This window comes from Panthera tigris, chromosome A3 (genome assembly GCF_018350195.1).
Source record: "Panthera tigris isolate Pti1 chromosome A3, P.tigris_Pti1_mat1.1, whole genome shotgun sequence".
Taxonomy (NCBI): Eukaryota; Metazoa; Chordata; class Mammalia; order Carnivora; family Felidae; genus Panthera; species Panthera tigris.
This window is the reverse complement of record NC_056662.1, coordinates 108,314,202-108,331,151: the sequence shown is the minus strand read 5'-3', so window position 1 is coordinate 108,331,151 and position 16,950 is coordinate 108,314,202. Positions and strand designations below refer to the sequence as shown.

The 16,950-nt window shown below is 37.5% G+C and overlaps 1 protein-coding gene across 4 annotated transcripts in view; it reads right to left on the bottom strand.

The window, feature by feature from the left end:
* ATL2 (atlastin GTPase 2) overlaps positions 1-16,950 on the bottom strand; it is a 56,867-nt gene that overhangs the window by 27,944 nt on the left and 11,973 nt on the right. For 3 of the 4 annotated variants that reach the window (XM_042982139.1, XM_042982136.1, XM_042982137.1), the window contains exon 2: positions 3,597-3,841. The exons of the other annotated variant lie outside the window; for it this stretch is intronic. In XM_042982139.1, the coding sequence (XP_042838073.1) occupies positions 3,597-3,841 (245 nt within the window). The remainder of the gene's footprint in view (positions 1-3,596; positions 3,842-16,950) is intronic. 4 annotated transcript variants of the gene reach the window in all.

The window sequence follows — 16,950 nt, the reverse complement described above, 5'->3', positions numbered from 1 at the left end:
TATTTATTTTTATGTACGATATTACTGTAAGGTCCAAAAAACCCGTCATACTGAAATATTTACAAATGAGATGATATATCTGGACATATTCACAACAATATAAAAGGTATAGAATGAGTTGGCATATAGATGAAATGAGATTGAGAGTTGATTACTGTAAATACATGAGCATTCATTATACTGTTATCTACTTTTACATGTGTTAAAAATTCTTCATAATAAAGTTATTTAAAAAAAAGAGAATGATATAAAAGTACAAGCAACTCTGTACACAATTCAGACTCTTTCTTTATCTAGCGCGCCTGGGTGGCTCAGTCAGCGAAGTGTCTGACTTTGGCTCAGGTCATGATCTCAAGCCCCCGATGAGGGGCTTATACTCTCACGAACCCTGAGATCATGACCTGAGCCCAAGTTGGATGCTTAACTGACTGAGCCACCCAGGCGCCCCTGCACATAAATTTTTATAATTATTTCATCTATAGCTTTTTAAGAATGACTTTTACAAGTAATAAATATTCTACTTACAAATTGTTAGGTTCACTAACAACTTGAATTTTTGTGGTATTTCTCATATACGGCATTCATAGTAAATGTCCTAAGTGATATCTTTCGAAGTTCAAAAGGTCTTCTACATTATGAATCCAGTAAATCAGCAATTTTAGTCACCTTCTGTTATATTTCATGGTTAGAGTCTAACTACAGAATTGATTAACTCCAACATACATAAGAGAATTTTATTCTAGAAAAAGGTTTAGTTCACCTCTTAAGTTTACAAAAGACTAATTTCTTTCCTCCTATACTTTAAAAACAACCTATTTTCAAAATATAAGTAGCAATTCAAAAAAAGAAAACTGTGTAGAAAGCTGTTTACTTCACAAGAGAATGAGGAGAACTAAAAGTCAGAATTTTCCCCTATAATTTAGAAATGTTTGGTAAATGTTTGGGTGGCTCAGTCAGCTAAGCATCTGGCTCTTGATTTCAGCTCAGGTCATGATCTCACAGTTTGTGGGTTGGAGCCCCACTCTGCACTCTGCGCTAGCAGCTTGGAACCTGCTTTGGATTCTCTCTCTTTCTCTCTGCCCCTCTCCTGCTCCTGCTGTCTCTCAAAAAAATTAAAATTAAAAAAAAAAGATTTGGTAAAAATCTCAGAATAGTCTTAGTTTTAAGAACTACTGAAGTTTTTGTTTGTATCCAACAGAAAAGAGCTCATGTTCATGTGCTCTTGTGTTATGATTACTAACTACTTAAAATGAAAACAGTCATCTCTTTCTAAATCATATGTAAAAAATCTGTATTTAGCTCCTTTAGTGAACTACACCCTTACCCAGGTCAATAAAAAGGACATATGAAGTCAATATAAGTCATGTTCATCTCCTACCTCCCTCAGTTAGCATCCCACCTTTGCAGGCAGATAGGTTAATGAAATAAATTCAAAACTATCTCCTTCTTTAATTTCATTCTCTTAGGAAAAGCATGACCCACCACCAAATCAGTGTAAGCTGAGGCGTGTTATCCCGAAACTCAACAATGTTTAATGCCACTTTCAATTAACAGAATAAATTATTTATAGCATAAATTCTCTATGGAAAGCACATCAATGAAAATTAATAAAGATATTTCAGCCTAGAAGCCACTAACCAGGTGTGTAACCTCACTCAGGCCCTCATAACCTTCCCGTGGCTTCAGCGACTTCCCCAGGAAAAGAACTGCAAATGCATGACACGTGTGTGGGCTGCTACTCTCCTCTGAACAACCACTACCAATTGATCAGAGATGGATTCAGAAATGGCACCTGAGGTGAAACCTATCTGTCATTGCTAGGCAAATGATCTAAGCTTCTTTCCCCTTTGAACATTCGGTCTGTGACCTACTTGGAATCAAATACACTTGCAGGAACAGCTCAGACACACATAAATATGACATATACAAGCTTACTTAAGGAGTCAGAACCTCAAATATCATCTTTAAAGGCACAGTCTTTAAAAAAAAATATGCCACTATTCATTTCTCTATTTCAGATGTAAAACTGTGGGAAATAATCAAGTCTAAATGGATGAAATACCGTATCTTTCTCAATTTGCTAAACATGTAAAATAGTGTCATTTAATATGAATTACATTCCTGATACTCAGGCATTCCTGATGATGCCTAAAGAGATCCCTACAAAAAGAATTTACTGAAAAGCTTCCTGGAAAATCAACTGTTACTTACCTTAAGGCAGATGCATACACACCCAGTTTCGGATTAATATAGAACTCATAAAGGTGAGCACCCTGACAAGAGCTTAGATAATTACATAACTCTGTCAAAGTGTTATTTCTAGCATCTTCACGTGGCTTCTGAATGTCAAACGCCATGTAAGGAAAGCCCTTTCTTCTAAATGCTCCACTCCAAATTTCCAATTCCTCCTTCTTCGTCCCTATCAAATTCCCATTCCCTCAGCCCAACTTTCAACTGTTAGAAAAACACTGATTTAAGTAAAATTATTTTTTGCTTTTTTTCAGAGGAAAAATTCCAAAGTCAGGAAGGGGGAGGGAAATAACAATTGCCTGGTACCATCAAAAAGTATTTGGAATCAAATATAAATTTGATTTATATTTATTAAAAATAAATCAAGTATAAATTTATGGACAGAGGGAGATTCAATGATCAAAACAGAAAATAAGTGTTTACAGCAGGCTAGTTAATGTTAGGTGAGGGAGACATGGTAACCAAGAGAAGACCCATTTCTGACAGGAAGACCCATTCCTGACAGAAGTTAAACTAGCCAGGAAAAATAAGTAACTAAAGTAGTTTCAATGAAACAAATGACTAGTGCCATGAGAGTTGGGAGAAGGACATAATATAGTCTTAAAAATCAGAGAAGGCCTCGGGGCACCTGGCTGGCTCAGTCGTAGAGCATGCAATTCTTGATCTCAGGGTCATGAATTCAAGCCCCACACTGGGCGTGGCCCTACTTAAAAAAAAAAAAAAAATCAGGGAAGGCCTCCTATGAAAAGATCAGCCAAGGATATAGCAACATTTGAGAAGTAACATGACACAGCTGAGGAACTGCAAAAACTACAGTACACCTGACACAGAGAAGCAAGATATGAAACTCAGAGATTATCGAAGACCAGGGAAGCCACACTAAGGAACCGGACTTTATCTCAAAATGTAATAGTCACTGAAGCTGACTTATTTGAAAGGGCACAGGTGTACTTCTACAAAAGTCTCTATCAGCCTACTTCACCCATTATTGTAAAGGTGATCAAAAAAGGGGAGGCGTGAAGAAATAACCAAAAGGGAGAGAACAGCGTATCAGAGGCTTTAAAATATACTCAGACAGCTTGGGTTAGAGCTACAATGCCTGTAACATAGATGCTCAGTCATATGCATCCATATGGACTGCACGCAAAATGGAATTATGGAGATGAGGAAGAATCAAGAACTCAAACGAACTTAGATTACTGTCTTCACTGAGAAGTCTTAGCAAGAACTGGATTTTTGAAAAATGAAAGACACAGCTCTTACTGTTTTTTGTCTATTATTTTTAAACAGGGTTGGTTGGCTGTTTTTTGTTTTTAACTGGGTTCAATTTAAAAGACACTATTCACCTTGTTATACATATATCTAAGCATGAAGTCCAGTAGAAATGATTTCCCTTTACGAAAAGCTCCTGCCACGGATACCACTACTATGTTAAGATCTCGTATGTGTTCCTGTAGCAATATCTGCTCCAAAGCTTCTTCATCGAGCTCAAAGTTATGGTCATCTTCATGAGCAAGAACAATCTGTACTGGACATGGTTTCTTCATAACCTCATCAGAGTTTACTAGGTCATCATCTTCATGATTCTCACCTAAAATTAAAAAAAAGAGAAAAAGGTTACTTGAATTCCTGCATTACAAACTTCTCCTAAAGGATCACAACTAAACCAAAACTTCAAGTAACTTCCCCTTTGTTACAGATCATCTGCAAAAAGTGATATTCAAGTACATATTGGATTTCTCCCCCCCTCTATAGTAGGACCAAGAATATTGCTAAGATTTCCCACTATACACACAGATAAGCACAACAGTAAGTATAGCCTCTACTATTAAGTCTAAACAGCTAATTGTGAACAGTAGCTGTTTCTTGAGCACTGCATTATTCTATAAACAATTTCTGCTACTGTATGCACACTGAAACCAGATCTATGCGAGGGGAGGATGGGGGGGGGGGGTCAATTTTACCTAATAATTCAAATTCCAATTTTCCTGGTAGGCATTTCCTGGATATTATTCCAAGTTACAAAGATTAAAACATATGAATTGTAAACATTTTTCACTATGAAACTTAAATGGCTATGCTGGGGTCCTAAGAAGTTTCTAAAACCGACACTAATGGTAAAGCTAATGAGTCCCTAATTTAGTAAGAGTAACCTAATAGTACAGCTTCCTTTATTAAAGCAAAGCACAGGATTGATGTTCTGTTGGAAAACACAAAATGAATAGTAGTGAGGTACAGAGTTATATCCTATAGTTTCATCTGCCTCTGGGCTCTTACAGACCACAACCACCATTTCAAATTACCTAACTCCCCAAAACAGGTATATCAACTCTTCCTTTGTTCACCCAGCACACCAAAACAAGGTAATCTTTGCAGAACTTTACTGAATAGTAATGAAGAAATAACGATAAAACACACAACAGCAGGAAATGCCTGTGTCACACTGACAACACAGAGCCTGCCTGGGATTCTCTCCCTCCCTCCTTCCCTGCCCCTAAACCTGTTCTGAGCACACACATGGTCGTCTGTTCTCTCTCGTTCTCTCTCTCTCTCTCTCTCTCTCTCTCTCTTCTGAGCACACACATGGTCATCTGTTCTCTCTCTCTCTCTCTCAAAATAAATAAACACTTAAAAAAAGATATGCAACAGCAGAGACGAGTTTCTAAAGTTTAGGTTTCTGTCCTTTTAATAAAACAAAACAAACAAAAACACCTAATAGCTGATTTCAGAGACTTCTATCCCTTGTCAGGCTTTCTTTCCTATCAATTGCTTGATCCCATGTAGCCAAATCACTGGTAGGGACCTTATCCTCCCCCACCCCAACATTTTTAAGAGACTCTCCCCTTGAGTCTGTGTACTAAATGACCCTTTGCAATCTAAGGAGACATACAGTATCTACTGTGTTCAGTGCAATGACAATCCCTTCTCTCCCAGGAGACAGCCAGTCCACTGAGGAGTGGCATATTAGTAGCCAACACGGCAAGAATACCTTATCCAACTAACCACTATTCTTAAAGATTATACATCTACATTCATGGCTCCTTTTTTCCCCTAGAAAGAAATATCTAGCTTGTTTGATTTGCAAAAACTATGAGAGCCTTTTCTTCCATCACAAGGCACCTTTAACTGAACATAGCAAAAGCAGCAACACTATTTCAAAATGTGCTACAAACGGTGACAATATAAAAGAGCAAGCAATTTCAAAGGAGAATCATTGGAAGTAAAAGCAATCAATATTTAATTAAAGACAGTATTATCACTTCCAGTTTCAGTGGTATACAAATACAGAATGGTACCTAACTGGTCTCCCTTTTTGCTCCCTCTTTTAAACCAATCTAGGGGCACCTGGGTGGCTCAGTCGGTTAAGCGGCCGACTTCGGCTCAGGTCATGATCTCGCGGTCGGTGAGTTCGAGCCCCGAGTCGGGCTCTGTGCTGACAGCTCAGAGCCTGGAGCCTGTTTCAGATTCTGTGTCTCCCTCTCTCTGACTCTCCCCTGTTCATGCTCTGTCTCTCCCTGTCTCAAAAATAAATAAAATGTTAAAAAAAAAAATTTAAACCAATCTAAATTCCACAGAGTAGTGACAAAATAATATAGATAAATGTGACTGTTATTAAATTACTCTCCTTAAAATCACTGTTACAGAGCATTAACAACTAAAATCCTACACATACCTTATAAAATCCTGTACTCACTGCCAAATCTCTCCTGCCCCAAATACATTTGGTGCTACTCTTGCCTGTGTAAACTACAAATAGACAAGCTAGCCTTTTTTCAGATTCTTATGCTACTAAAGCTCTTTCTAGACTCATATTTCACTGAGGATATTCCTTTGTCTGGAATATTCTTTTCCACGTTGTTGCCCTAATCAACTCATGCTTATTCCTTAAGCCTCCGTTTAAACGTCATTTCCTAAACGTCATTTCCTCAGGAATATCTTTCCTAAGGTTCCTAATCAAGTTTAGTCCTCCTATACTCCCCTAATCTGAATCTACCCATCATTTGAATATTTATGTAAATGCTTATTTATTATAGGTCTCCCCCTCTAGACTGCCAATCCTCTGTTTAAAACCCTCAATTAGCTTCCCACTGTAACCAGAAAATATACAGAAAAAAACAAAACTCTGAAGGTCCTGACCATGACCTCCACAGTCCTATGTGATCTGGCCCTTGCAATCGGGACCTCTTTCTGTTCCTTGAACAGGTCAAACCTGTTTCCCACCTTAGAATCTTTGTCCTGTGTTCTCCCCTGTCTGGAATGTTCTGTCCCTAGAAACTCATGTGGCTTTATCTTCCATCATCTAGGTCTCAGCTCAAATGTTCTCGTAAGTGTGGCCTTCCTTGACCATTCAGTCTACAGACCCTTCCACATCACTTTAACAAAACAGGTTTTGTGGGGTTTTTTTTTCCATAGTCCTTTTCAATATCTAAAATAACCCTTTTTCATTTGTTTACATTTGTGCCTTATATCACTCCCTCCACAGAAAGTATATACCACAAAAATAAGAATCTCAATCATCCTGTTGGCCACTCTATCTCCCAGCACCCCGAATAGTGCTTGGCACCTAGCAGGTGCTTAATAAATATTTCTTGAATGAAAGAAATTTACACATTTTACTCAGGAGTTTTATACCTACCTGCCCCTAGGTATTTTACAAGCAAATCTGACAATCACATAACTAGTTTGGGAAAATATTTCCAGCAACTCAAGAGTAGTATATTTATCACAAAATTACAGTTAGAAGTATGAAGTTCTACCAATACACTAATTAAAAAGAACCCAAAATGAGTAAGTGCTAAAATATCACAATGACCAAATTTGGAGATTGCTGATTTTGTTAAAACCAACAAACAGTCTTGTTCTTACTGTAAAGAAAGCATTAGTTTCTTAAAAATGAAACAAACAAGGGCCCTTGGGTGGCTCACTTGGTTAAGCGTCCAACTCTTGATTTCAGCTCAGGTCATCTCATGATTCATGAGATCAAGGCCCACATTGGGGTCTGCACTGACAACACAGAGCCTGCTTGAGATTCTCATTCTCTGTCTGTCTGTCTCTCCCTCTCCCTCCCTCCCTCTCTCCCTCTCCTCTCTCTGACCCTTCCCCACTCATTGCGTTCTGCTTCTCTGTCAAAATAAACATTAAAAAATAAAGAAAAACAAACCACTTGTTTTTAACAAGTTATTAACTTGAAATTTCACCTAGATTGGTTGACTACAGTTACCATGTAGCCAATTTTCTTTTATTAGCGTGGATAAAGATAGGTACCTCAGATATACAGGCAGCAGGTGTCTACGTTTTTGTCACCATTTCTAGGCTACAGACTTCTAAAGCGAAGTGCAGCAAACATGTTTCAAAAGCATGATGGAGCACAATGAGACGGTTCACTAAGTTTACTCCCCCACCATGATTTCTCTACCATTTTTGTACTAACTACAGACACAGTACTTCATTCATCAAACACTGATATAAGCAACTAAATATAAGAATTGTACATTTCATCAGACTACCTGTAAACATTAACATTCAGTGATTACCTACAACTGGAAATCTTTTTAAATTTAGCATTGCTCTAAGATTTTAAATTGAAGTTAAATGCTAGGCAGAGAATAGTGATTTTATTTCTTTTTCAATGCCAAAAAATGACTGAAGTAGACTTTGACCATCCAATAAATTTTCCTGATTCACTGTTTCAAGTCAGTTCTCCCCCACTCTACCGCCTAATGCATCTTTCAAGGTCAAAGCTGAAAGATACCTACAGCAGATCAACTGTTCCTCAGCTATTTCCCCATACTTAACACTAAGTATACTTAACCTATTTGCCACAAGGCCTACAAAAAGACACTTGTCTAAGTGAAAAAAAGATCAGTGGTTGGTAGGGGTTGGGGGGGAGGAGACACGACCAGGTGGAGCACAAGGACTTTGACAGCAGTTAAACTGTTCTCCCTGATGCTACAGAGACAGACGCAAGGCATCATACATTTGTCAAAACCCACAGAATATACAACCCCATAAATGAAGCCTAATGAAAACCGTGGACTTTGGGGAATAATGATGTGTCAGTGAAGATTCATCAGTTGTAACAAAGGTGCCACTCTGGTGTGGAGCAGGGCAGCTGTTGGTGTGTGGGGACAGGGGGTACATGTGCACTCTGTATTTTCCACTCAATTTTGCTATGAATTGCTCTAAAAAAAGAAGTCTATATAAAAAAAAAAAAGACATTTGTCTTTCTGATTGCTCTTTAAACACACTGATCTTAAATCTGCCAAATTCATACAGTCAGTATACATTCCAACAGCAAAATTTACACTTCAGAACTGACCTAGATCCGTCTGCAAACTTCAGGCATAATTACACACTAAGGCAATATAAAGATGCTAGAAATCTGCATTACAATAAAATGTTACTAACGTTAGATTATTTCAGCCCAAAATTAAATTTGTAGAGAGAGAACCAAGTAAGGAGTAATTCACTTCTCAAAAGCAATGAAAGTATAGTTATTCAAAAGCAATGAAAGTATAAGTTATTCACATTCCAACTAAAAACTTGAAACACATTCTTATGGAAAGTAGCCTGGATTCAGTCTACTCAGTCTATTTACAAAAATTAGCAGTTTGACAAAAGCAATGTTTTGGTGTCTGGCACCTGCCCTCAACATTTACACCGTATAGCCACGTGAAAACAGTATCTAAGTATTCAGAAGTTTATTCTAGCACGTATTTTTTAAAGCCTTAAAGAGTTCATACCACGGCAAACCTATTTGTAGGAATTTGTTGTAAGAAAATAAAGATGCTAGGGGCGTCTGGGTGGCTCAGTTAAGCGTCCAACTTTTGATTTAGGCTCAGGGCATGATCTCACGGTTTGTGGGTTTGAGCCCCGCATCAGGCTCTGTGCTGATAGCTCAGTGCCTGGAGCCTGCTTCGGATTCTGTGTCTTCTTCTCTCTCTGCTCCACCCCTGCTTGCGCTCTGTCTCTCAAAAATGAATAAAGGTTTAGAAAAAAAAAAAAAAAAAGAGTACAAAACGATACAACCACTTTGAAAAACTTTTTGGTAATACCGTACAGAAAGTTAAACATTTTTTCCCCAAAAAAATCTCTATGCCCAATGTGGGGCTTGTACTCACGACCTCAAGATCAAGAGTCGCGTGTTCCACTGACTGAGCCAGCCAGGAGCCCCAGTTAAACATATTTACCATACAACCATCAATCACACCCCTAGGTACTTAAAAGAGAAATTAAAACATTATGACAAAAAACCCTGAAAATGAATGTTCATAGTAGCTTTATTCATAATGACCATAAACTGGAAACAACCCAAATATCCATTTACCAGAGAATGCATAAATTGTGTTAAATCCATACAATGGACTATTACTTAGAAAGGAAAAGAAATGGGGGCGCCTGGGTGGCTCAGTAAAGTGTCTGACTTTGACTCAGGTCATGGTCTTGCGGTTCATGGGTTCGAGCCCCGTGTTGGGTGCTGTCCTGACAGCTCAGAGCCTGGAGCCTGCTTCTGATTCTGTATCTCCCTCTCTCTCTGTCCCTCCCCTGCTCACGCTCTGTCTCTGTCTCTCAAAGGTGAATAAATGTTTAAAAAAAAAAAAGAAAGAAAAGAAAAAAAGGAAAAGAAATGAATTACTGAAATACACAATAACACTTATAAATCTAAAAAGCTATATACTAAGTAAAGGGAGCCACACACAAAATGCCATACTGAGTCTACATACATGAAATTCTAGAAAAAGTAAAACTACAGTAACAGAAAGCAGATCACTAACTACCAAGAGCTGACGGTAGGGGAAGAGAAACTGACTACTGCTACAAACTGAATGTGGGTCCCCCAGATTCATATGTTGAAGCCCTAATCCCCAATGTGATGGTATTTGGACGTGGGGCCTGTTGGGGGGGGGGGGGTAATAAGATCCCGGGGGTAGAGCCCTCATGTATGGGATTAGTAAGAGACTTGAGAGAGAGAACCTCTTTCTCCACCTGTGAGGACACACAAGACAGCCATCTGCAAACCAGAAAAGAGGACTGAAACCAAATTTGCTGGCACCTTGATCTTGGGCTTCCCAGCCTTCATAACTGAAAAATAAATGTCTGCTTAAGCTGCCCAGTCTATGCTAATTTGTTACAGCATCCCAAGTTAAGACAACTATAATGGGGTACAAGGGAACATTTTCAGATGATGGAAATGTTCTGTATCATGATTGTGGTGGCAGTGATGGTGGTTACAAAACTATGCATTCATCGAAACTCCTCAAAAGGTACTCAAAACTCAGTGAATTTTATGTAAATAATTTCAGTAGGGCAGATTTTGAAAAAAAATCACATGCAGCCTATTCCCCTTAGCACTTTCATTTATTAAATGAGAGGATAAAGCAATACAACCAACTTATTAATCATTTTCCAGAACAAAACTACTCTAATTAGTATTGTCCCCATCAAGGAATATTGCCCATGAAGGTTATACTCCAATGTGATGAAAAATTAGAGCTGTCCAGGGGTGCCTGGGTGGCTCAGTCGGTTAAGCAGCCGACTTCCACTCAGGTCATGATCTCATGGTTTGTGAGTTCGAGCCCCAGGTCAGGCTCTGTGCCAACAGCTCAGAGCCTGGAGACTACTTCGGATTCTGTGTCTCCCTCTCTCTCTGCCCCTGCCCCATTGGTTCTCTGTCTCTCCCTCTCTCTCAAAAATAAATAAATGTTAAAAAAAAAAAATTTAATAAAAAATAAAAAAAAATTAGAGCTGTCCAATAATTCTGACATTGCTCAAATTCAATTTAAAATTTTTTCTCTTGACCTGAATTTGGGAGCTGGAAAATATAATTTTGATTGTCTCCAATGGTGAAAAACATACTCCTCTATAAATGAATTCCTGTGAATCCACTACCTCATCATGCCAAAATATTTTGGTTAGAAAACAAAAAGGTATATGGGTATTGAGGAGGGCACCTTTTGGGATGAGCACTGGGTGTTGTATGGAAACCAATTTGACAATAAACTTCATATATTGAAAGAAAAATAAAATAAAATTCAAAATAAAAAAAAAGAAAACAAAAAGGTATTAGGAAATTACTAATAGTTATTTTCTTAAAGAACTCAAGACAGCTGTTCATACTGGGGAGGAAGGAAGGGCTTTTTTTTTTTTTTAATCCTACAAGTATTTTAAGCATCAACAGATTATACATATGCTTTCTAGAATACATGTCTAGAAGATACATGAGGACATTCAAGTTCTAGTACCTATGGCTAAAAATTAGCCTCACTACCTAACATTTCATCTAATATATCACTCACAGGGGTTTTAGAGATTAGGCAGCCAAATTCACTCATTTTACAGGTAAGGAAAACACAGGACTAGACTTCTGTTTGCAGGGAGAACTGGGCCAGGTCTTATTAGTGTTTTTCCTCTCCAGCAGGGCTTCTCAAACTTTAACATGCATATGAATCACTTCAGGATCTTGTTAAAATGCAAATTCTGATTCAGTAAATCTGGAGTGGAGCCTGAAACCGCATATTTCTAACTCCAAAGTGATACCAATACTGCTGGTCTCAGAACCTAAATGAAATACCAAGGATCACCGTATTTTACAGGTGTTAATATGTAAACTAATTTTATTTTGTAGTTTCTACCTATGTTAAAGTTTTCACAGAAGGAGATAAATTTTCAAGCCAAACTATAATCCTGTATTCTTCCTGGGAGACTGCTATTATTCTGATGTAACTAACCTCCAGCCTAGCCACTGAGGGTTCAAGAAACAGGGAAATAAGGCAGTGAACGTAGATATCCCTACTTTAAAAATGCAAGTGCAGAAAATGTTTTAATATGCTGACATGATATATAGCTGGGGTTGAAAATTACTGGTCTGGAGCCATCATCAGTCACCTGGGTGAGCTATTTATTTATTTATTTTATTTTTTAGAAATTTATTGTCAAATTGGTTTCCATACAACACCCAGTGCTCATCCCAAAAGGTGCCCTCCTCAATACCCATCACCCACCCCCCCTCCCTTCCACCCCCCATCAGCCCTCAGTTTGTTCTCAGTTTTTAAGAGTCTCTTAAAGCTTGGGTGAGCTTTTTAAAACAGTGCTGGGCTTCCCTCCCTCTCCCCCAGACAGAGGCAGCCCAGAATAAGATTACTGACACAAACTTGGACTTCATTAATATAGTTTTTTTTTTTTAATGTTTATTTATTTTTGAGAGATACAGAGACGGAGCGTGAGCAGGGAAGGGGCAGATAGAAAGGGAGACAGAATCCGGAACAGGCTCCACGCTCTGAGCTGTCAGCACAGAGCCCAATGCGGGGTTTGAACCCACAAACCGGAAGATCATGACCTGAGCCGAAGTCAGACACTTAGCCAACTGAGCCACCCAGGCGCCCCTAATATAGTTTTTTTGAAAAAGAGAAGCAGCTATTAACCAGTCAGGTCCTACAAGAAAACGTTTTAACTATTTGCTCCTGTAAAATAGCGTTATTAAGAACTCACAAAGTTATTAAACTTCTGTCATGTAAAATGGGAACCAGAATGCAAATTGCAAAAATAAAAACTTCAAAGATTCCAGAAGATCTATTAACAATTTCAGGTATCAGATACTTTCCCACACCAGCTCTGCCTGTTTTGCTAATCATTTTGCTAAAAATGCTTTTAAAGTGTATCTAATGTAATTCATCTCCTTCCTTAATTACTGTCAAATCAGGAGAGAAACAAAAGTTGTTTTCTTAGAAGATTCACATATTATTTTTCACTTGAAAACTACTGTTTCCACAGTAACCAGTACTGATGTCACAGAATTTTTGTTGTTCCCATTTAAAGAATACTGAGGCATAAAAATGTTTTTATGAACTCATCTAGATTAAGAAAAATGTAAAACAGACTACAAACATATAAATGTGAGGTTTTTTTCCCAAAGCTTATAACCAAATATTAAGCACTTAAATATAAGTGTATTTTGAGATCAGAAAAACACTTTTCAACTGAAGTTAATTTAAATTAGATATTTTAAATGAGGCTGCAGTTTATTAAGTCAATCTTGTTAGCTAGTTAAGACATGCTAGAATAAATAATGGCTCAGGGGACTCTAAGCAACAACGTAGAAATTCAGAAAAATTCTGTTTAGGTTCTGCAACCTAAAGTCCTAAGGTTTTTCTCAATTTTCTTCCAAAATTAAGTCTTGTGGAAAATCTCACCCAAGACACCCCCAACGGTCTCACATCTGTTCTTATGTACTTTTTTTTGGGGGGGGGGGCGATATACACTTTTGTTCTGTGGTCTCAGTTGTTAAAGAATTAGAGTACGAAATACTGAAAAAAATGTTTACCGAAGTTATTTATATGCTAGAGGAATTCTTACACATATGCACAGGAAGAGAAAAACAAGGTTTATTGTTCACTGAAGTACTGTTTGAAATTGCAAAAAAAAAATTCTGAAACAATCTAAATATTCATAGATAAATAAACCATGAAATAGAAAACTGAAGTTAATAAGATTTAAGTGTGTATACATGGATAAACTTCAAAACCAATGTCAAATAAAAAAACAAATCAAACCACAAGTACATACTTTAAGCCACTTACTAAAAATTTTTAAATACAGCACAGTATTGTATATTGTTTATTTTAAAAATACATATATGTTATAGGACTATTAAAAAAACAGGAAACATGTATACCGACTTCAAGATAAGTGTGTGTCTGTGGAGGGAAGGAAGAAACGAAGGAAGGCTGCTTAACAGACCAAGCCACCCAGGTGCCCCAAGCATCAAACTCTAGATCTCAGCTCAGGTCATGATCTCAGGGCCCCACATAGAGCTCTGTTCTGACAGCACGGAGCCTGCTTGGTAATTCTCTTTCTGCCCCTACTCCATTCATGCTCTTTCTCTCTCTCAAAATAAATAAACTTAAAAAAGATTTTTGTTTAAATAAAAATAAATAAAACTAAAAATGGGGGCACCTGGGTGGGTCAGTTAGGTGTCTGACTTCCGCTCAGGTCATGACCTCACAGCTCGTGGGTTCAAGCCCCGCATCAGGCTCTGTGCCGACAGCTCAGAGCCTGGAGCCTGCTCTAGATTCTGTGTCTCCCTCTTTCTCTGCCTCTCCCCCGCTCACGCTCTGTCTCTCTCAAAAATAAATTTAAAAACATTTTTAAAAACGATTCAAAACAATTAGGGCATATACAATGCATTAGATCTATGCAATGAGCACTTGGACATCTTTAATATTTTTTCTATAATTTTTAAAAACTTTATTTATTTGAAAGAGAGAAAGACAGCAAGTGGGGGAAAGGGGCAGAGGGAGAATCTCAAGCAGGCTCCAGGCTTAGCACAGATCCCATGATGCTGGGATCATGACCTAAGCAGAAATCAAGAGTTGGACACACAACCAACTGAGCCACCCAGGCACCCGTCTATCATTTTTATAAGTTTGAAATAGGTTATAACTGTTTTCAATGAAGTATTTTGAGTTACTTCAGAATTTACTTCCACAGAAAAAGGAACTTATACTTATCGAATGACTCTATGACTTTAGGCCAGGAACTGTGACAGGAATCCTCTCAACAACCCTGTGACTTAGCAATTATCCCCATTTCAGAGAGATGAAATGTGGACAAAGAAGTTGGGGCTTGGGGGCTTTTTTTTTTTTTTTTTTTTTTTTTTTTTTTTTTTTTTTTTGAGTAGGCTCCACGCTGGGAAGTTATTTATATGCTAGAGGAATACTTACACATGTGCACAGGAAGAGAAAAACAAGGTTTCTCGTTCACTGAAGTACTGTTTGAAATTGCAAAAAAAAAAAAAAATGTTTTTGAAGCAATCTAAATATTCATAGATAAATAATTGATGAAATAGAAAAAACTGAAATTAACGAATATGATGTAAGTGTGTATACACAGATAAACTTCAAACCCAAAATGTCAAATGAACTCACGACCCTGAGATCAAGACCTGAGCTGAGATCAAGAGTTGGACAACTGAGCCACCGAGGTGGCCCCTGGACAAAGAAGTTTTTTAAAAAGAAATTCAAGATTCTACAGGTAAAAAGTAATATGCACTGAGACTTCTATTTAGGTCTTTAATTAAGCCCATGCTGTTTCCTCTATACCAAACTGCCTTTCAATGTTACAGGATAATGTTTATAAAAATCATTGTTTCCAGTGATGTATAGTCACAGAAAGGACACTGAAAAACAGCCCATATTTTTAAATAATGTTTATCACTTAAAACAAATCCTTGATATCAGTTCATCTGTTCTCATGAGTAAAAAATTACAAGTACAGATTATGTGTGGGCTTAAAGGGTTTGATTTTGTTTGGGAGAGGTGGACTTATATATATCTAATATTTGAAAGAAATTTCTAGATCCTTAAAGTTCCAGATTAAACTGGAGTTCTGGACAAAAATAATAAGAGTAACCAAAATAATCAAAACTACAGAAAAACAAGTCTCCCTTGACAGATCAACAGGGGAAAACACTGCTACAGTACAGTCAGTCCGTCCATAATTTAATTATAGCTGGGTCTGAGTTATACTGCCAATATTTAATTAGCCAAGGCTACACCATAAAACAATGAGTCCCATGTACACTGAAGCTTAAGAACCACCTGGGTGGCTTCCTTGGAATACACTCTTGGATCTCACCTCCAGAGTTGATTAAGCTGATCAGGAGCAGGGTCCAGAAATCTACATTTGTTACTAGCACCCCCACTAACAACCACCAAGGTAATTCTAATGCAGGGGGTTAAAGGATTAGAAGTGGGAGTGCATTAAGTCTTTACTCCTTCAACAAATATTCACTGAACACCTACAATATGGTTCTAAGAATTGTAAGATTCACTAGTGAACAAAATTAAAAAAAAAAAAATCCTGCCCTTAGTTTATTACATCCTAAAGATGAAGAAATAGAAAACAAATACATGACATCAGCTGGTGTCAAGTACTACCAAGAAAAATAAAGCAAGTTAAGGGAAATGGAAACAGGGGTTGCTACTTCGTACAAGAGTGGCCAGGCAATGCTTCCCTAATGAGGAAACATTTATTAGAGCAAAGAACTGAAAGAAGTAGATATCTGAGAAAAGAAGTAAAAACATTATTAATAACTTCCCCACTCTATGAAATAATTTAATGTACAAATTAAGTATTTTAGGTGTACCTTTTACTGGAGAACAGAGGAAAATACTTAAGAGTGTCTACTCTGGATTCATAAGTACATAATATCTCTTTAATCCTCAAAATCACTTTGTTGGGTAAGCTAGGAGTTTCCTTGTTTGTATAAAGGAGGACACTGAGGCTCACATTAAGCAATTTGCAAGGACACGTATTTCCTAAGTAATCAAATCTGGATACACACTCAGGTCTTCGTCAAATTCATCATCTTGCAACTATGCCAAATGAGCATGTTTGTTGAATAAACACAGAGCTGAATACTTACGTGCTCAAGATTTCTAGAAAGCTGAAAAAAAAGTTACCAAAAATGTAGTTTGTTTAAAAAAAGAAAAACGGAAGAAGGGTTTACTTCTCATCTTTATTAACAAATCTTGGCATATAGCTATTTTTCCCTTTTCCCAAAAGTTTCCTTGTCAAAATTTAATCATTTATACAGTCAGCAAATCATTTATACCATCCCCCAACATTTGGGAAACAATTTTTTTTCTTCAAAAGCTTTCTAGAAGGGCAAGTTTTAAATTGCAGATTTTTAAAAGATGAGAT